Source organism: Sinohyriopsis cumingii, chromosome 7 (assembly GCF_028554795.1).
Source record: "Sinohyriopsis cumingii isolate HCF-2022 chromosome 7, ASM2855479v2, whole genome shotgun sequence".
NCBI classification, from domain to species: Eukaryota; Metazoa; Mollusca; class Bivalvia; order Unionida; family Unionidae; genus Sinohyriopsis; species Sinohyriopsis cumingii.
The window spans coordinates 69,413,463-69,436,521 of record NC_142967.1 but is presented as its reverse complement, the minus strand read 5'-3'; the positions used below and the strand labels follow the sequence as shown (position 1 = coordinate 69,436,521).

At 35.1% G+C, this 23,059-nt stretch overlaps 1 protein-coding gene across 7 annotated transcripts in view; it reads left to right on the top strand.

The window, feature by feature from the left end:
- The window catches only part of LOC149795468 (SMC5-SMC6 complex localization factor protein 2-like), a 115,634-nt gene that overhangs the window by 50,377 nt on the left and 42,198 nt on the right, over window positions 1-23,059 (top strand). For all 7 annotated transcript variants that reach the window (XM_089965258.1, XM_089965255.1, XM_089965254.1 and 4 more), the window contains 6 exons: window positions 1,252-1,380; window positions 4,375-4,419; window positions 9,963-10,023; window positions 15,559-15,596; window positions 16,708-16,870; window positions 18,409-18,504. In XM_089965258.1, coding sequence (XP_089821384.1) covers window positions 1,252-1,380; window positions 4,375-4,419; window positions 9,963-10,023; window positions 15,559-15,596; window positions 16,708-16,870; window positions 18,409-18,504 — 532 coding nt within the window. The remainder of the gene's footprint in view (window positions 1-1,251; window positions 1,381-4,374; window positions 4,420-9,962; window positions 10,024-15,558; window positions 15,597-16,707; window positions 16,871-18,408; window positions 18,505-23,059) is intronic.

Below are 23,059 nucleotides of genomic sequence, written 5' to 3'. Positions count from 1 at the left end.
ATAATTAAGACAAGGATAACAATTTCTGAATTTGATAAATAAAATTAAAATGAAATTAGGCTTTTCTACTGTTTAGATGCTTAAATTTTCCATAAAAACTGAATATATTAAACAGATTAAACAGTGGATGTAAAAATGAATTGAAAAACGGATACCAAAAAAAACTACACGTAACTTGCTTGCATCTGTGATTAAAAAATAGATTTTACTTTTTTATGTTTTACAGGAGACTTATTTAAGATTCGGATATATTTCACTTGTTTTGGATACGTGTACTCCTTGCACTTCTAAACTGGTGATGCCATTTTGCTTGTAAAGTGGACAACCATTGGTCATCAGGTCAAAAGTAGGCTTATGTAACTGATCAAGGAAATAAACAAGCACTGGGTCTTTGTGTACATTGCACAAAACCAACAGTGGAATCTAAGCAACTAAATGAGGTTTTCAGTATTGTTTAATGTCCTCAGACTTCTCAGTGAAAAAGTAGGCCAAAATATAAAAGAAACAATAGCTTTCAGCTTTGTGATGTATTCTTTAACACCAGTGTTGAAATTTGTTCAGATCTTTAATGGACACAATTCTCCCTAAAGCATTCTTTGAAACCTGCACAGAAATTTCAGTAAGGGTAAGCAGTAAGAATCCAATAAAAACCAACCCACTATAAAAAAGGGTAATTGTTTAAAATCCAATAGAAGAAAACCCAGAATCATAATCTGCAAAGGGATTAACAACAAGTATACAAACTGCACCCTCTCTACCCAAGATATCTACCTAATGAATTGCTACATTTGAATAATTTGAGACAATTGCTGCAGTATACCAATTATTAGTAACTAAATGTATTTTTTAAAACCTCAAGTGATATTCTTTCATGTTTTGATTAGTTCTGGTAAATATTGCTTCCACCTGTGTCTTTTATGCATTAGTGTGTTTACCCTATATTAGGGGATGATTATGAATCTCCCCCCCCCAGTACATGTCATGTAATTTATCTTGACAGGTGTTTGATTTTTGCTCATGCAAGTGGTAGTACTGTTTTAACCATTAAAGCCTCCCTCATTTTTCTTGTCCTGGTTGTAGTTTTGGGTTTTTTTTCTTGTTTATTTTGAGGCATGTCTTGAGGTTAATCCAAAATTTCACAGGCATATGTAATAAATACCCATGAAAATGTCTTTTTTCCCCCCTTCAGATCTATGAAAATTGAGAAATACTAGTGTCAGGTAAATTTTAATCATTTAATATCTGTTTTAGTCCAGGTCAGACTCTCCAGAAGATTATTACAGCCCGCTGGGGCCCAGACGGGACTTTGGAGAACGACCACCAGCACCTACCAAGTACAAGTTTTCTCTAGATGACCTGCTGGAAGAAAAAGCAAAAAATGTAAGCCAACTCCTGTAAATTGCAAATTACAGAAATTTCAAGTTGCATATGTGTATTTTAGTGATATTTTGACATTTAATTATGTAAAAATATAGCAGAAGTTGAAATGCCATGTAAATATATTTTTCATATAGAATATTCAAACACTGGTTGTCAGCAGGAGTGCTGGGCCAGTATTGCATTGTCCATTTCAGATAAAACTGTTTGCAGAACTTTTACAAGAGTCACTCTTATTTCTATTATTGAGATTGATTGATGAATCTATGATGGATATAAGTTTCTTTCCTAATAATAATTTTATATGCCACTCCAAAAAATCTTGAGAAATTATTCATGCATGTCCTTTTCAGAAATGGAGTTAGTCATGGCAGAAGACTAAAGCATTTGGAAAACCTCGTGTTTGAATGAAGTTGACTTTGTTTTTTGGTATTATCACATTGAGCATTGTGTTTGAGTCATTTCAACTTTGGCTTTATTATTATTTTGCATTATTGATGCATTTTTGCTTCTGCTCAGACTTTATAAGAGTCCAGTAATCGATGACTAACACCTTAAACTGAGTTATTCCCTGACCAATTTCCACACAAGGTTGACTGGTAATAATGATTATGGTAGTGAATAAATTATTTTGCGTGGTTACCTGGCTCTGGTGGCAGTGATAAGTTGCCCAGTGGTAGGATCCTGGACGTCTTGGAGAAGTTGAGTTTATAATTAGCTGGGCCATCCATTACTGGAAATACTGTGGTTGGTGGTTTTACATTTTAGCTCACCAGACTGTAAGGTGAGTTTATGGCATGACCATACTTCGTCCATTTGTCAACAATTGCTATTGTGAATTTCTCCAAGAAACCACCACAGTACCAGTTTTCAGCCAAACTTTGCAAGAAGGTCTTTCAAATGGTTGCATCCACCAACAAATATGGGCACTGTTACAAAAAATAGAAATAAAAACTTAAAAGCTGCACACCAGAATAATCCAAATTTAACTAAAGGCATTAGATGAAGGATCGGCATCACCTGTACATCCATCATCTAAAGTAGAAAAATCTTTAAAGGCGTTTTGATTAGAAACAAAATATCAGAACTGCTAAGCTGAATCCAATAAATTTTGACAGTCGTCTTGCATAAGGCGCTTTACATTTTTTTTTACAAACATTGACCAGCCATCAAATATAACTCCCAATACCAAAAATAAATTGACCTTTAAAAGACTTTTTCTCAAAAACTGCTGCTCAGAATTGGACTAAATTGGATAGAAAGCATCCTGACTTTAAGATCATTCAGTTTCGCAGAAATAATGCTCAACGTCCTTTAACCCTTTACCTCATGCAAGCGTCTTTTGATGTCTCTACTCCATTTGCATGGAAGCGCCTTTTGACGCCTCTACTCGGGGCCCCGAGTGGCCGAGTGGTCTAAAGCGCTCACCGTTCCAGATCACTGCCATCTCACCTCTGTCTGCGTGGGTTCGAGTCCAAGGCTCGGCTAGCGTGGGTACGTGGGAAAGCCTGCCAGTAGCTTCTCGTGGGTCGGTGGTTCTTCCCTGGGTTTTCCAGGGTTCTTCCTCCACCAGTTATACTGGCCGCCATGTATAGCCTATCATGTGCTGAAAAATGGCGTTAAACCCTAGATCAACAACAACAACGCCTCTACTCCATTCACTTGGAAGCTCCTTTTGACGCCTGCTGTAAACATCAGCCATTTTGAGCTGGTTTTCATAGCACCACCTTCGGGGAAAAACCCCCTATTAGATACTACATTCATTTCTACGAATGACAATTACATCAGGTCACGTGGTTGCTGTTTATGCACTGGTCGATATCTGCTATTTAAAGTAACTGGGTTATAATCTCCACTCTCCAAAATGGCGTCGTGGATTTCATTCAGTACTTATGAAGTTTTCACGATTAGAATCACAACTATGAAAGATTCAATAACTTAGGTAAAGGCTGTGATATTGATGTAGGTAGCAATTAGTTTTTATAAATTATCAAATTCAGATGACTTAGTGATGTAGACACAGACGAAAAACAAATTTTGAGTATGGGAAATGGCAGCTATGGTTGTTCACGCGGCCTTACTGACATGATGGTGAACAAGTTCTCTCAAGATTTTAAAGCACATAAAAAATTCTTCCATGAAAAATAATTACACAGCTATAACAATTGGACTTTACTCTTAAATTTTTCCACATATAATAGATGTGTACCAAAAATGTAAAATGGTTAAAATTGCTGTTAAACGTAACATACACTACATTGCTTAACAGTTCACAGGCAGGCCTATGCGTATCCGGTCGACTAGGTAACAGGTGTTCTATTTATAGCATGCTGCACTTTGTAACTATGCTCTGTGAGGTAAAGGGTTAAATACAATTGCCATGGCTAAAATTGGAAAACCTTTAAATGACTTTTCAGCAACCATTCAGTAGATTTTCCAAAATTTGACAGAATTAGTCCTGACATAAAATACTTTCATTTTGTACAGGTGATGGAGATTTGCCACGAAAAGTATCCTGGCATGAGGAACTTTCAAGTTCTGAATATGTTATGCCAATTCACCATCAGATATGACCATCATTTCTCATTATAAAAAACACCTTTAAACAACTTCACAAAAACTGCTCAACCGAATTTGACAGAAATCATCTGGGCATAAAGAAATTTAAAAGTTGTACAAATGATATAATTTGTCATGAGATATGGCTGTTGATACTAAAAACAGAAAAAATATCAACAACTTCTGAAAAAAAATCTATAGAATTTGACAAAATTTAACAGAATGCACCCTGAGCTTGTCAGCCCATCAAATTTATTTGGATGATGTTGATCCACCCTACCCTCATATATTGTTATCATGACTAAAAATGGCAAATCTTGATCCTCCATCTCAATCTCTAAAGACTGTTCGTGCATTTGGCTTTTAGGCAAAAGTCAGCCAATTGAAGAATTGCAGAACCACTTATTCTTTTTGTTTATTTGTTCTTTTATGTTTCAGGAAGATTTTCAGAGGATCTATGATGACTTGCAAACAGAACTTCAGGTAATTTATCCCATGCATGTATGCTTTTTGATGTTGCTCCATGAATGTGGAAAGGCATTACATTTGTCCATCCATCCAAAAGTATGACTGTTTAATTTTCCTTGCCACCTTAGGAGCATTTGTGTTAAGCACATTTCTTGCTAATGTAAATAAGTGAGACCGGTAGGGCATTCTGCACTGTTTTCTGGGATGGAACTTTTCCAGTTTTAGTCAGAAATCTGGCTTTTTAATGCAGATGGGTTTAACTTTTTTTTTGTTAAAATTTTCAGTGAACTTGATTCCATTTTTTTTTATTTGAATTTTTTCCTGGATTCACCACTCTCTTGATAACTCCAGCCCTGATAACTTGCAAACCCGCTTTAATGCGGGGTCAGGCATGGATCCCATGTTTATATCAGAAAATACCCCAAAACCGATCCCTATTTGTTGAACTTGAAGAAAGTCGCAATCAAAATTGGTAATGGAAACTTTGGAACATCACTCATTTTATCGTCATAAACAGTAGATAGGACCTGGAAATTGTAATCAACATTATGAAATATCAACTTTATAAAGAAGTCATAAAATTTGTTACATTTTCTTTCCAAATGACATTCTTAGTACACCATAATTAACGATATTCAAGGAAATTTCGATCAATGAAAATGTCACTGATGCCTAGTGGAGGCAGTACTTTAATAAATAAATACCAATTAAATATTTTTTTATTAACTGAAATTTGTTCTAGTTCTGTCTTTTAGTTCCTTAAGTGTAATCATCATAAGTGCAATTTGTCGTCTTGTAATTAAATGTAAAACATGTCAATTTACCGTAACAGCTATGTCCGCGAGCATTTATCTGAGAACCTAATTAAGTGCTGACCCTGTTTTGATAATGGACTAGTGGAAGCATTTGTTGTAATGTTGCACTAAATAAAAAGCGGGCTTCCTTTCCTGTTATCACTTTAATTACGTCTTTTGAATCAAAGGAGGTGGAATTAACAAAAATATTAAGAGGCATACAAATCCTACATGCTTAAGAACTCATTTCAGTTGATCAATCGAACACTGTTATAAATGTTTTGTGTATGTAATCTAATTTAACTACCTTAAATTAACCTACTCAATCATAACTGATTAAAGATAGCAAGGCAACCAAGCAAAATGAGTTCTTCGTAAAACAAATGCTTTGTTTCACAGATACTGACATTTGTGGGGACAATGAGTTTGAGAGAATTCCTGAATTCGTACATAGAGATATCCTCAAGGATGATAAGAAGTTTCACTGTTACTTGCAATGAAGTCACATCATCAATATCTTACTAATTGAACAATTAAAAAATTGAGTTTCGATGTAGACAATGGTCTCACGAAATGTTGCATTTTTTATATGAAAAGGAACCTTGTTTGTTAGTGTATCAACAGCTAGTGTGATTTCCTGCTTCGAAGATCCTTTTTTACGGAAAATACTATCCTGGAACCAGACTAATCAACAAAACAAAAGCTGTGATGTAATGCACAGATGTTTTTGCGCACCATGTTGGTTGTTGAAACCAGCTGGAATCATGTTATCAATCATTCAGATTTTGGACATTTTAAAAAGAAATGTAATTTATACAGAATAATGAACAACTTCGTCAGAAAAAGTGCTTTATTGATAATTATTTTCGACACAATTGTAAAACAAGGATTCAGTCATTAAACCATTAAACAGCCCAGTCCCCCCCCCACCTCATGGTTCTCTGGATGTCTAGCAGCTTTTGTGTAGGTCCCTTGGTAACTCGTGCCCTCACTTATAGTGTGGTCTCTGTTTTTGGACCCTGATGTGCACGAGTTATCGAGGGAGAGGTGTATAATTTGAGTGGCAAAGAAGTAACAAAACACCAAGACAGTAAATCAGAAGTTAACAGTGCAAATGGAAATTTTTCATGGTTTCATTATTTCTTTGTGCATTTTATTGCAGTTTTGAGTATTGTCTTGAACACTCCAGTTCTTTTGAAATAATTTCATGGCTTCTTTGGAATTTAAATTCTTTGAAAGAGGAAAATGCATGGACATCACTAAATTTGACCAGTCAGTAAAAATTGTTTCAAATGAATCTAGTTATAACCAAAAAAAATGACAATAATGAATTTTTTCCTGAATATATACTGAAATTGAAAAAGACGTGTATTACCTTTGGTAGCCTGACCTAAGCAATAGTCAACTGCAAATTCTTTACCACCTTTCAAGAGGAGATGGATAGAATGGAGTACTTTTATATTGAAGCAGTAGCTATATTCTTGTACATAAATGAACAGTTTTCTCTAAATAATAATAGTTATGAGAGTTAATACTCTTTTCTTTTGATGATTTTGAGAGTGTTGTGCATGTTTTCAGTTACTTGTAAAATTGCACACTTTACACGTGGCCTGCATGATGCATGGAGAATTTTCTTTTTTTTTTAGGCTGACTCCATCCCTGTATGTTTTATTCAATGCTACACCATAAAGTAGTATTTCGGATCTTGCCTAAAGTTTGATATTTTGTGAAAAGCATTGTTATATATCTGCCATAAGGCAGAGCATATTATGTTATGATGTCCATCTGTTTGTCTGTTCCCTATTTCATTTTTGTACAATAACTCAAGTTCTCCACCACGTACCAAAATCAAACTCTGTTGATGGTGTGTACTGTGGGTAAGAAAGAAGTTCATTGATTTTGGGGTCATAAGCCTCAAAGGTCAAGCTGTCTGTGATTGAAAAGAATATTATGATACAGTCAGTAAGGTTGTCATTTGACCATTCAGATACTATGATACATTTACAAAGGTTGGCATTTGACCAGTCAGATAATACAATAGATTCAGAAAGGTTGGCATTTAACCAGTCAGATACTGTGATTCATTTACAAAGGTTGGCATTTGACCAGTCAGGTACTATGATGCATTCACAGTGGTTGGCACTTGACCAGTCAGATACTATGATACATTTTCATAGTGTTTGGCATTTTGGCCAGTCATTTACTATGATACATTTTTACATTGTTTGGCATTTGACCAGTCAGATACTAAATACATTTTCACAAATGTTGGCATTCTACCAGTCAGATATTATGATACATTTTCATAGTGTTTGTCATTTGACCAGTCAGATACCATGATACATTTTCACAAAGGTTGGCATTTGACCAGTAAGATATTATGATACATTTTCACAAATGTTGGCATTTGACCAGTCAGGTGCTATGCTACATTTTCACGAAGGTTGGCCTTTGAACAGTCAGATACTATGATAGATTCACAAAGGTTAGCATTTAACCAGTCAGGTACTATGCTGCATTTTCACAAAGGTTAGCATTTGACTAGTCAAATACAATGATACATTTTCACAAATGTTGGCATTTGACCAGTCAGATACAATGATTCATTTTCACAAAGGTTAGCATTTGACCAGTCCAATATAATTATACATTTTCACAAAGGTTGGCATTTGACCAGTCAGTTACAATGATACATTTTCACAAAGGTTAGCATTTGACTAGTCAGATACAATGATACATTTTCACAAAGATTGGCATTTGACCAGTCATATATTATGATACATTTTCACAAAGGTTGGCATTTGACTAGTCAGATACAATGATACATTTTCATAGAGGTTGGCATTGGACCAGTCAGATACAGTAATACATTTTCACAAAGGTTGGCATTTGACCAGTCAGATACTACTGTGGCTTCATGAGATTTCCATTAATATGGGGCTGGTCAAATCAAAGGCACTTCAGAAACTTTTTAGACTAGGAAGAAAAAAAGCAAAAATATTCTTTCTATCTCAGAAATTTTCTGTTGATATGTTTGTCAGTCATTGAGCCAAATTAATTTATAAGATTAAAATGATATCATTCAACATCCCTTTCTTAGTGCAGGAGGCATGTCACCAGACCCTTGTATGACCAAGATTTCATGGAGATATGGGATGGGTCTAGTTTGTTTGTTTTTTTTTTGGGCTTTGATAACACTTTTAACATATTAATGACTGTATCATGCCAACGAAATGGGATATAAAGACACACCTGAGCAGCCGACCTAGGCTGTCCTTGGCAGGTATTGAAGCTGCAACCCTTGCATTACGAGTTGGAGGCTGTGCCAAATGAGGCTATGCTATGTCATCACTCAGTGTGTTACACAGGGCTTATATAATGTTATAATGTTGAAATGCATTGAGCAAGTACTGTTTGATATGGTCATAATATCGAAAGTACATGCAGGCAGGAGCCATCAGTGTTGTAATCTGTATCAACATTATTAAACTCCATACCTGTGAAAAGATGTGCTTAACTCTCATTTTTATATATTATGGCAGTTGAACTAATAGTTTTAAAAATAAGAAATTCTGATATCTCTCAATTAATAAATGAACATCAGTAACATAGATTGTATCTTGTGAAAGACCTTAAACATGACAATTCTTTTAAACAAACAAAAAAATTCAGGCCCTCAAAAACATGAGAGCAAATCCCAATTACCAGCAAGTGTCTGGATACTTCGATTACACAATGAACTTGGTGATACCATTTCAAGTTTAGTTATGTATAAACTTGAACCCTGTTATATTTTTTAATATATTGATATAACTGCACCATTCTTCGGTTTCCTCGCCAAATCTGGTAGGCCATTATAATGATACTTATCAAAAAGTTAAGCATTAAAACAAATGGAAGTACACAGTTGATCAGTGATTCTATTTAAATGAACTGGTTCATATTTTAATGTGTTTTTTGGTATGATGGGATCATATTCATTCTCTTCCTAAGAATAAAAATTGAATTCAGGCATTCCGATTGGAATTTGCTGCCCTTTTTGCTTTTTACCATGATAAATTGTAACCATTGCCTCATTCTAGATTCATTAAAAGTACTATCGGTAGTAGATAGCTTTTGTCAAAAAATGAATTAGCATTTTGTATGCCATACAGTTAATTTGCTTCTGGCATTTAGTCTCAATCTGTTGAACTATTTGTCAGCAGTGTTCATTTCATTGTCTCAAAATTCATCATTGGCACAAACCAATATCAGACTGGTAGGACTCCTAAAAAGGCCCCAAAACATCAAGACTAAAGCTCTTGAGGTTGATCTTGGACTGATCAAATTGGTCAAATTGGATGGACCAAATCAGGTGTACCCATGCTTGCTTGCGTACTTGAGTGATTCCCTCGCCAACGGTAGAATAAGAGTAATTTTCATTTACTGGAAGAAATGCTTTACTGATTTTGATTAGTTGGGCAGTACTTGTGTGCCGTTAAACACTATGCATATATACATATTTTCAAGCATACTTACATACAGGCTAATCACATGGCTCCTGATTATGGATAGAGAGTGTAAAGAAGAGATGAAATCTTAAGCAAAAACACTGTTGCAAATTTATTTCCCAAACTATTTCCAGGGATGGAAAGTGTCCAAATAAAGTTCTAGAGGGGAGTGTTGAATGAAGCAAGAGAAATTCCTATTCTGTGGTTAGATTTCTACACTTGTTTGGTAAGGCTTACTGTCAGTTTTAACAGCTCACATACCTATATATTGCAGGCTGAGATCTCTAAAGGAGGATTTGCACAGATGTTAAATGGAGCTGAAGAGATGCACGATGGTAATACCCACAGGGATTCACACATTTTAAAACTGAATATGTTTTGTTGCATTGCAGTAAATACTCTAAAAAAGTTAATCCATAGCACTGTGAAAACAATAAGTAATCTTGAGTGTACAGAAAACAGCATTTCATTACATGGTAGATCTTGATTTCAATGTAGACATTTTGGTCAGGTTCAGTTTGTCAGCATTTAAATTTCAGTACAACTAGAGTAAGTGTATGTCACTAAGAAGACTGAATTAAAATTTCTTAGACATTTAACCATGTTGTCATGCCCCAGAGTTTGGAATATACATTTGATTTTAACAGTACACAGCATTAGCCTTGTCCACACATGTGCATACACAGTGCAGGCATAGAGGGACTATATCTTATAGGCTTCATTTTTCTGATATGGCTAATATTTCTGATATATTATGATGGACATTATTTAAACTACACATGAAAATTGGTATGTGTATGAATCTCATCCAAAATTATTCAACCATGTCAAAAGTAGTTCACTCTAACCAGATTTTTATGCATGAATGCCATTAGTGTTTTCAGCTGTCCTTTCATTATACCCTCAACATTTTCACATTTTCTATTTCATCTTCATGCAAGAAAATTGGCTTGGGGAAACATCTCCAAGAGAGCAACTCAGTCTTGCAAAAGTAGGTCAATGTAACCTAAGTTTGATGCTTTATCAACACTGCTATTAGTTTTGTGAAATGTTTCACAAAAATACAGGCTTCAGTTCAAGGAATCGATTTTACATGAAGTCTTTTCTGCTGAGATGCTGTATGCCAGAGTTTGTTAATGTTTTAGACTCTTAAGCTAAATCATTGAAACACATGAGATTGCTGTACAGCACTTAATTGCAGCATCTGTATGATTATGAGTGAGACCATCATATGTGAATCCAGGAAGTTTTATATTATTAACTTTTAACTTATAAAATAGAGCAGTGATCCCACTGAAAAACAGATGAGCTAGGTATACGCAGAGGAAGATATGCACAAAGAATTGTGATCTGCAATTCATGCAAACTATTGTTTGTTTATAGAAAGGGAGTGGAGGTCTGCTAATTACAGATCATCTAATTAGAGATGAGTAATGCTAAAAATAGTCACATGCATACTGTTTGAGATTGTTGTTGATGTTAGACCAGCTGTCAGTGTTGCTATGGCAAACTTTAAACAGGTGGCTAAAATAGAGATTGGATTTGGGATTATTGATACAAATTTATTATGGTAAATTGTTCTGATTTAGTGACATTTGTATTTTGTATGCCATTTGCTTGACAAATCACTTGTGTCTTTAATCCTATTACATCTAGGCTACTGTATTTTTGGTATGTTTTAAAGTTCTTTAATTTGGTGTCTGACAACAAACAGGAACAGACAAATATGACCCCCCTCCCCAGTGAAGATATTACCAGTAGCTCCTATGGTAATGTTCTAATATGAAGTCAGACCTGCCAACCCTTATGATTTGATGATACTTCTTTCTGAAATTACCCTTAAATTATGGATGAACAGAATAATAGCAACAATTACGAAAATATGATTGTTTCTGTCACATCAAGAAACTGGTTTGTCCATGTTTGATACAGAGCCTAGTTTTCAAATTAGGTTAATTGGAATTGTTCAGGAAACCGAATAAAACTTTTAATGTAATCCTTTTTAAATTGCCCATATATGTGATGCAGAATGCCTGCCTAATCAAGCTGGTGCTTATATCAATTTCTAGAAATAGCCACCAATGAACAAAAACACTTTTCAAGATGAAATGGAAATAAGCCTTTTAAAATTTTTAAACAGCATCAAAGTATAAGGAGGAATGTTCAGATTCTTGGGGAAAAAAGCAGGAAAGGCAACAGTTATGTTTATTGAACATCAAGTCATTCTGATTTGAGTATGTCTTATGGCAGGATAGATGATTACCATCACCACTTGAAACTGATTTGTAAAAATACACCAAATAAACATCAAAACAAACCCAAGGATTATGTCGAGTTGAGAGATCTAGCAAGAAGTCATCAGCTGTGGAAACTACTGAAGGTAATTACAGTTTAAGTTTACTATGCAGACATTTTAATTGATGTTTGCCTTCACTGCATTATTCTTGTTTATTGCAAGTTTCCAGGTCATCAGTAGCAGAAAATGAAATTTTGTTACACTTTACTGAAACTTGGAATGACTTATGGACAAATTTGGACTACCTTACTGAGGTTGGGTTGGCAGGTCTGTGAAGTAAAACATGCATATTTGTTTAATTTTTCTGTGTAGGGTAATGAATGAAAAAGAGCCAATACTTGCCTGTTTTGTCTACTTGATACATGCATGTCCATCCACCAGAAAACACGGCCATACATGTATTAGAGCTATGATCTTATGTATATTTTCCTGGAGAACCACCATATTAGTAATCATGTATTTTCCTGGAGAAATGCCATATTAGTAATCATGTATTTTCCTGGAGAAATGCCATATTAGTAATCATGTATTTTCCTAGAGAAATGCCATATTATTAATCATGTATTTTCCTGGAGAAATGTCATATTAGTAATCATGTATTTTCCTGGAGAAATGCCATATTAGTAATCATGTATTTTCCTGGAGAAATGCCATATTAGTAATCATGTATTTTCCTGGAGAAATGCCATATTAGTAATCATGTATTTTCCTGGAGAACCACCATATTAGTAATCATGTATTTTCCTGGAGAAATGCCATATTAGTAATCATGTATTTTCCTGGAGAAATGCCATATTAGTAATCATGTATTTTCCTGGAGAAATGCCATATTAGTAATCATGTATTTTCCTGGAGAAATGCCATATTAGTAATCATGTATTTTCCTGGAGAACCACCATATTAGTAATCATGTATTTTCCTGGAGAAATGCCATATTAGTAATCACTGAATCCACTGTTTAACACTGCCAATCAGTGATCAATAAAATCTACCTTACAAATGTGTGCAAAGTTTATTTCAGTGTAAATATGAAATGAAAACTAAATAAAACGATGTTGGATTGGTAATTTTGAAGGTATTTGTATCACAAAAATGTGTGCATATTGGTTTGGAGTAGAAATACTTATATGACTGTTACTTGAAGCAACAAGGGTGATAGGCTTCATAGAGGCTTGTGTTTATATGCACTCCCAGGAGGGGTAGCAACCAGGAAGCAATATACCAGTACAAGTCAGTGATTACTATGTTGAGAATTTTAAAAAAAAATTGACTTGTTTGTTCTGGTTCTCTCTTCATTCCTATTGTGTTATTTCTTAACCTATCCATGGGTATCTGTGAAATGAGCCAACTTTGTCAACTGGAAACAATCAGTTTATCAAAGATTGTTATGATGCAATTTGAAGGTGATTAGGTATATTTGTTAATGTAATTTGTATGATTTCTTCAATGGATGCATTTGAAAATAAAATTTACCATATATACTCACGAGTTCTACTGCAAACTGCATAGACCCATATCTGTGATTGCATACTGTGCTGGCAGATCTGGGTCTGTGCAGTTTGTTAGGAGTAATCAGTAGAACAAACAAAAGAAGACCCTGATCTGCTGATGCATTATGCTCTTGCAGATCAGGATCTTTGTTGTTGCAGTTTGACTCAACTTATAAGCAAGTATATACTGTACTTATCTCTAATGATCAGCTACCTGGATTTCATACCAAAATTGTAGCACCCACATGCAGTGTTTAGTGTCTGCTGTTGTTTCATTGTTCATAACAGAAACAGGTTGATTTTCTGTATTACTATGCCTAATCTGTGGGGATTAATGCTACAAGGATAATCCGTACTGACTGTTTGATGTATTGTTTAATGAGATAAAGTAGGGAATCAAATAGCAATAATACCATCTTAGTTGTCTTTAATCAAAGACATGACTTTCATGCCTGCTCATTGGTAACGGTGTCTGTACTGATAACCAGTCATATATTTTTTAACTAAATTAAGCTAGTACAATATAAACCATGATAGTGATATAATGCATGATTTTGACATGTGTGGGTTAGTTTCCAGTGTACTTGTATGTAGGAATTAGCATGAATCCTGCAATCACACATCTTATAACAGACCCTGTAAGACTTGGAATTTACATGAATTATATAGATATACAATAAATATGGTGTTACTGGTGGTAACTGCCATAAACTTTGAAGTTTTAACAATATTTTGATCAGTTGTTGTTGTTGTTGTTGTTGTAGGGTTTAACGCCATTTTTCAGCTCACGATAGGCTATGTATGGCGGCCAGTATTAATGGTGGAGGAAGAACCCGGGAAAACCCTGGGATGAACCACCGACCCACGAGAAGCTACTGGCAAGCTTTCTCACATACCCACATTGGCCGAACCCTAAACTCGAACCCATGCAGACAGAGGTGAGAATTTTGATCAGTATCTATCACTGCAAATTTTTCAAGGTTTTATGAAAGTCAGTGGAACTTGAATGAATAACTCTTGAGTTAGACTTAAACCATGTATTACATAAGTAACTAGTAAAATTCTGGTCTTTTACTTGAAAGGTTAAACAAATTCTTGGTCAGAAGACTTTGCATGTATTAGTTTTGGTAGGGGAAAAATGTCCACGATGTAATTCATGAGTTGAAATATTTCCAAAATTAATGTCTATTCACTGTCATCACATATTTGATCCTCATGCTGTGAATTTGTTATGAGAATTGGCACAAAGAATTTAACAAAGAAATAAATGTAGGGTTTGAAAATAGAGTAGGTTCAGCTATTTTCATGCATTTGGTTTAGTTCTCACTGCTATTTTCTAGAAATTAGGGCAATCCTGGAATCGTGTGTCCTACAATAGACTCTGTATGACTGGAATTTACATGAAATGTCTAGGCATATCTCATGATAATTAACACAAAGGATTGAAAATTATTTTGGTCCATGGTCACAATAAATATTTATTGGTGATGAATGAAGCATTGTCTGTTAAATTGCTGGCAAACACAGAAACTTTTACTTGAAAAGGACACAGCAGATCTTATTAGACTGTGTCTGGAAACATAAGATCTAGAAAAAGTACAGTCTTGCAGTGCCCAAAAATTACAAGTTATTTAAATATTATTTTTGCCAAAAGATTATGGTGTCCAAATACTTTCTTTGGAAACATGCCAAAAATATGGCAGTGAAACATTGCTTTGATGCTACACAGATGAAGCTTTGTATGTTTATGCATCTGAATTATTTATATATGACAGAAATATTTCCTTTTTTCACATGTTCGTTTGATATTAAATTTGTGATACAAAATGAATAATATGGTATGCCATGAGCTGTTTTTAGCAGGTGTTATATTGTATTATTCAATGCTTTGTATAAATTTCATATAAAATAAACACAAGTTTAAGATTCATTTTATTACATGTTATGAATTTGCATTCCTCAGTGATGTTGCAGCGTGACATTGCTAAAAGTTACAAATCATTCTTATGCACTAGTGTTACAGTATGATGTTGAGACACTAATGAAGTTAGCCATTATTTGATAAATATCATTATTATTTGCAGATGAAATCCTTCCCGAGTATGAGCAACAGCTTCAACAGGTAAGACCCTTTCATTGCAATTGTTTCATTCGAAACAAGTATCTGGCTAGATGTGTGAACTAGATCCGTATTAAATGATAGGTTTTGAAATAACACTTGATGTTTTAACCATCCATGAAATACCGGCATTTACAGTTTTTAATGTTATTCTTGCAGCATTTTAATGGAAAAATGAAGAATTAGTGTCATTAGCATAAGCCTGATTTTGTTTACATTGCCACTAGTGATGACTTGAAAAAATGAAAAAGTTAAAATGACATAATAATAACCCTAGGCTTGTTTGCAGTTCAGAATAACTATTGTTGTCTAGCATGTGATCAGAAAGATCGAAGATGTTCCAGTTGTGAAAAAAAAAATCATCACCTTTACCATGTTGTTACATATAAATTTTTCTTGTCTTACCCAGTGTGGGAGCAGTATCGTTATAATTGATGATACGATTCTATTTGAGTTTTGTTTTAAAGTGTTTTTAAATCGTATAATAGGAGCATGTCATTGTACACACAACAGGTAAGGTACTCTGTTCAGTAGAACCCTTGTACTTCTGCAGTAACCACTTTACTGACTTACTGACTTTATACATATATAATTTAAAGCCAGGTCCTTGTTTACCATTCTGCTGTTTTTGTTGATCTTGATGATTTGAGGCACCAAAACTTTTAATTTAAAACATTCTTGATATGACTCAAATCAAAGTGTGTTTTCATGACAAGACAACTTCGAAAGGCAATGTGCATGTGGGAATCTTCTGTACATTTATCTGTCCAGGCTTCAACACAGTTTCATTTGTTGCACCTGTTGAGTTCAGACCTAGAGAAGTGTGGATGAAGTTAGGTCAAACACCAAAACTGGATCATTGTTACCTGTTCTTTATTAATATTTGTACAGATTTTCTCCCGATTCAAATTGCAATACCCTGTCACCTTACTGCCAACAAAAGTTGCAGTGTGGTTACATCTTGAGGTGGACATGTAAAGCACAGCAAAACTGTTACTGTGATCTTTTGTCCAGGATTTTATCAACTAAGCAAAAGAAACCACCTACTTAACAGTTGTGTAAGCTTTGGTTCATTAAGAAATTGAATTTTGAATTCCTTTATTTTCATCCCCAGTTCCAAATCCAGGAGAGCCAAATACTTGAGCAGTATCCAGGAGAATGTATATGCAACCAGCAGAATTATGGCCGTCTTTTCAAGGAAAACCTTTTGCCTAGACATTTGGGTTACAATTCCACAAAAACTTTCATCGATCAGCACCTTACCAACTTACAGCCAAGTAAGCATGCTTTTGGGTTACTGTGTAAACTTGCTTACAAGCTACATCCAACTGCAAATAAGATAGACGAAGATCTGCCATCACATAATGTGGCAGCTTGGGTCTGTGCAGTTTGTTAGTTCTGATCAGTGAATCCAACAACATTGATCCAGATCTGTTAGCACATTATATGATGGCAGATCAGGGTCTATGTTGTTTGCAGTTAGACTTTAGAATTTATAAGCAAGTATATACAGTATTTGTTACTCTTTAGTCCTAAAAATTATCCTTTTCTTTTGTTGTAGTTGTGGGGAACATTTTTGATTTCACTAGTGGGTTGATGGGATTGATAAGGATGGCTTGGAAAATCTAAAACAATATTTTATCATATTGATGATTTGTTTTTACTTTAAGTTTTCATTTTCTTGAAAAGAACATGTAATTATAGACTTATAAAGTTTACAGTTATTTCTCAGAACACCTAAATAATACAAAGTATAATCCTGGTACATCTAGTGCTTCATATCAACAGTCTTGTATCATGTACACAGCTATTCTGTGATCAGAGGACCATTTGTATCTTGTACATGATATCAACAGACCTTTATCATGCATACAGCTTTTCTGTGATAGTAGGACCAGTTGTATCTTAATATCAGCAGACGTGTATCATGCACACAGCTATTTTGTGATAGTAGGACCAGTTGTATCTTAATATCAGCAGACGTGTATCATGCACACAGCTATTCTGTGATTATAGTAGGACCAGTTGTATCTTAATATCAGCAGACGTGTATCATGCACACAACTATTCTGTGATAGTAGGACCAGTTCTATCTTAATATCAGCAGACGTGTATCATGCACACAGCTATTCTGTGATAGTAGGACCAGTTGTATCTTAATGTCAGCAGACGTGTATCATGCACACGGCTATTCTGTAATAGTAGGACCAGTTGTATCTTAATATCAGCAGACTTGTATCATGCACACAGCTATTCTGTAATAGTTGGACCAGTTGTATCTTAATGTCAGCAGACTTGTATCATGCACACGGCTATTCTGTGATAGTAGGACCAGTTGTATCTTAATATAAGCAGACATGTATCATGCACACGGCTATTCTGTGATAGTAGGACCAGTTGTATCTTAATATCAGCAGACATGTATCATGCACACAGCTATTTTGTGATAGTAGGACCAGTTGTATCTTAATATCAGCAGACATGTATCATGCACATGGCTATTCTGTGATAGTAGGACCAGTTGTATCTTAATATCAGCAGACTTGTATCATGCACACAGCTATTCTGTGATAGTAGGACCAGTTGTATCTTAATATCAGCAGACTTGTATCATGCACATGGCTATTCTGTAATAGTTGGACCAGTTGTATCTAGCTCATGAATTAAACAAACTTCTTCATTTGGATCCAATCATCTATAAGATGGAGAAACAAGCAGTGTTGTAGGCATTATTCCAGACTCCACAAGGATGCTTAATTCTGTAAAAAATGCTAAAATATGTAGTTTTATGTTTCTGTTATTCCTTTCATTTCAGATCAAGTTCATCTGCTTTTGACATCCAGCATGCTTCATTTGTGTTTTGATGCTGTGTCAAACCAGACATTGCTACTCAGGTGGTTGTTCTTTGTCTGTAAGTGTTTGTTTATTATTACAACATTAAGTGCCGCTCATCTGATTTAGTTTATACAGTCACGGTCCATCTTGTACAAGGCCACTTGTGTGATAAAATGGTAGTCTTGTGTAGAGGGGCAAAATTATAATAGTAATCAGTGCAGTTTCTCTTTATTAGCTGTTTAATTAGTGGGTTTTATAATAATCCAGGAAATATTGACACTTTATATGGGACAATGTGTGTAAAATGCTTGACTATATATGAATAATAATAGGAAATTGAGAGACTGGCTGATATCAGATGTAGTTAGTTCTTGATGAAATGTCAACATCATGAAAGACGTGTACATAATCTTGTAGCATAAATAGTCCCCCAGTTTTCATTAGACTGCCATGATGCTGGGTAGATGTTATGGTCCTCACCAGAAACTGCATGTCAGTAAATCACTTTGCTCACTGAATTTTTATGAGTCATTGCCTTGTTTGGCTTGCAGTAGATTGAAATGTGTGCAACCAGGTCTCACAGTTTTCATTAGATTGCCATGAAATGGTAGTTCTACAGTCATAATCTCAATGTGTGTATATTGACCAATCACTTTGAAACCCATAATTTTTTTTATAGTTTTGCCCTTTTTGTCTTGCAGATCGTCGTAGTGTCTGAGAGAATCTTGTAAACACAACTATTCCCAGAGCTTTCAGTGAATTGCCTTGAGACTTTTTAATGTTATGATTAGAAGATGAGAATATCAACAAATTACTGGCATCCGTTAGCTTTTTGTTAGATTTATTGCCCTTTTATTCTCACAGTGGAATGCACTGTAGGACAGAATCTGGCAAATGGAATTAGTCCTGGAGTGTTTTATTGTCTTGCAACTGAATGCAGTGAATGAGAGAATTTTATGAATGCAACTAGTTCTGTGGTCTTTAGCTCTACTGGTCATAGATATGGATAGCCTATGAAATGGCCTGTTGTCCACTGTCAGACTGTCTGCATCTTTATTATTGCTGCTTCTTATGTCTACTTGGATTATTGCCATGAAACTTTACACAAACATTTACACAAAGGTCTGGCTGCTCCGATGGCCTAGTGGTTAGAGTGTCCGTCTCAAATGCGGTAGGTCATGGGTTCAATCCTCAGCCAAGTCATACCAAAGACTTATAAAAATGGTACTAATAGTTGCCTCGCTTGGCACTCAGCATTAAGAGATTAGTGTTTGGACTGGTCGGCTTGGTGTCAGGATAATGTGACTGGGTGGGAAATTGTGCTACATGTCTGCGGTATGATGCCCCAGTGCTAGACATCACTATAAACTGTCACACTGCAGACATCATAGCAGTTTGACTGAAAACTTGTTAAAGCTACATTAAAAATCCAAATCAAACACACACACACACACACTCACAGAGGTCTAATTGGTTCTAAATGAAAATAATGCTGATCTGACATCCATTATGACTACTTTGGCAGCCATTTTGAAAATCATTTTATCTATTTTTTATTTTGTTTTAATAACACTTAAAGCACATTAATAGCTATATCATGTTAAGGAAATGGGAGCTAAGTGCCTTTCTAAAGGACACACTGTGGCAACTGACATGGGCTGATATGGGTAGATACTGAACTTGCAACCCTTCGATTACCAGTCCAATGTTTCCAAACATAGCTAGCATAACTCGCTGGTATCTTCTAATATCCAGTATTGCCACCATGGCAGCCATCTTTAAAATCTTGTTATCTTATCTCCTTGAATTTGTTCAGCAAAAGACCTTATGATATTTAGCTGGTCCTAAATAACAGTCAGTCTTACATTAAAATGTTCTCATTGCTCAGGAATATCAAAGATGGTTTCTACACCTCAGTTAGAGAGAAGAAATGGGTCTTATCTTGGATTCCTGGGAATTAGTTTTGGTCAGAAGAGCATGAGTTCCATTTTTGTGAACTTTGAAACTTGGCATATGTTTTGGCACATATTGATTAATCAGTGTTCTTACAATTTTGTTGTCGATACTCCTGTTTTTATATACTTGGAGATGGATGTAGTCTATGACAAAATTATCTATCCTATGACATAATTATGTGAATTGCAATTTTCAGTGGATTGCTGCCCAGCTTAGTACATATTATGGTCATCTTCAGCAAAATATGCATGTTGACCAAATATTTTACTTGCAGACTATTTTCAGAAGAGTTATGCAAGTTTTGACCATGGACTTATCTCCATTATTTAGAATTATATGTAGGAGAGGTGCATTGCTCACTTTTCTTGTAGTTCCATATTAGTGCTGGGTGAGGTGGCCTCTGTTTTGGGAGTGGCATATCTTGAAAGTGGACCACTTGCATGTGATCATTTATGGCCATACATGCTTATTAGTGACCATACTACTTTTTTTTTTAGCACAACTGGTCATAGATTGAAGAATTGAGTGTTGTCATCTTGTCTGGTCTGGCATTTCAGATCTGTAAGCAAAACTTTGTTATTGCAACTCCTAACTACTTGGAGGATCTTTATGAACACATTCATCCCAATGTCTTGTTGGTCCCAAACGGAAATAGTGCCTCTCAGGGATCCAATATGGCCATCTTGGCATCCATCTTGAAAAAAACTTTTTATTGCTACTTCTCCGGAATGGATGGTCATATAGACATTGGATTTCACTTAAAGGCGTCTTATGTTTAGTTGGTTTTAACTGAGAATTGTGATGATCTCACACCCAGTATAGCTATCATTGTTCCTCTAGAATTGATGGTTGTATTGACATGAAGTTAATATAGCTATCATTATTTCTCCAGAATTGATGGTTGTATTGACATGAGGTATTCACTAAAAGAACTATGAAGTATAGTCAGCTTTAAAGAAGATGGTGCTGATCTGACCTTTGACATGGCCACCAAATATTGTTAAAGTTTTTTTCTCCCCAAATGGATAGTCAAACTGATGTGACATTTTCACTGAAAGTCTAGTGATGTCTAGATGTTCCTAAATGAATATCATGCAAATCAGACATGTTAATTCAAATATTAGAAAATTTTGTTTCCAAATTTTTTATGTTGGAGTTTCTCAAGAATATCAGAAATTCTTGAATTTGTTTTTAACCGGTAGAGGGTCAATCCATTTGGGGGACTCTTATTTATAAGAACTGCAAGAAAGTTTGATTTGCCCACATGTATACTTGGGAAGAATGGCTTTTGCTCCATTTCATTATGCTTATTTGTTACTGTTTCATGATGAAGAATGCTTACCCAGTCTGAAATTGGCACAGTATATGTTTTTGAAAAAAAAAAATAATTTAGGGTCAGATAATTAGGGCTACTACTACAGATGCAGGAGCCCAGTAGTAATCATCTTTTTTCATCCATTTATTTGTCTGTACATTCACACTTCACACTTCTTGTAACCACCAAGGCACTGTAACCCATACACCATATTTGGTGCTGTTTTGATTGTTTTTAATAGGTGAATTGCATTTTTTTTCTCATGTGGATATGCCTTTTAAAGGTTTAAAGTTTAGCTCCACTAGTCTAGAATAGACCAGAATAGATTATGGGATGGTCTTTCATCTGTTTATTAGCAAAAGTTTTTTTTTTATCACTGCTTCTCATAAAATGCTTGAGGGAACTTTACACACTTGCATCCCATGGTCTAGATGGTCCTAAATGAAATTTTATGCAGCTTTGACATCTAATATTGCCACCACTCTGGCCATCTTGAATATCTAGTTATCACTATTCGTCCTGAATGGATGGTAATATCAGTACAGGGTTTTCATTACAAGACTTCCTCTGATGTCTAGTTGGTCCTGAATGAAATGTTGCCGGTATGATGGTATGTATGGCTGCCATGACAGCCATCTTGAAATTCTTGTTATTGCTACTCCAGAATGGATGGTCATCAGCATGGGGTTTTCACTGAATGACTTCTGATGATGTCAAGTTGGTCCTAAATAAAAGTGTTGCTGATCTGATAACCAATGTGTCCACCGTGGCAGCCCTCTTTAGAATCTTATCACAACACCTGAACACAAAATCGTATTGTTGTGGGGTTTCACCAAAAGATTTCTTATGATGTCTCATTATTCCTAAAGATGTTGCCAATATAAGGTCCAGTATCAATGCCAAAGTGGCCATCTTGAAATTCTTGTTATCACTACTCCTGAATAGAAAGTCATATTGACATGGGGTTTATCTCCAGATGACTTTTTATGATATCTATACAGTCCTAAATAAAAATGGTGCAAGTCTAATATGCCTGTCACGGTGGTCAGCTTAAAAATTATGTGATCAATATTTCACCTGAAAGAATGCTTATATCGTCATTGGATTTTCACTAAAAGACTTGTAATGCTTTGTTGATCCTTAATTAAAATGGTGCTGATCTGAGGTCCAGTATGGGGTCATCTTGAAAAGTCATTTTCGCATAAATATTTCATCAGAAGAGTTGTTATGGTGTCTGGTTGGTCCTTAATGAAATGACTAACCCTCAGTAAGGCCATCATAGTGGCTATCTTGAAAATATTGTTGTTTCTACTCTATCCAGGGAGATGTCCGTATCAGTATGCAGTTATTACCTATAGAC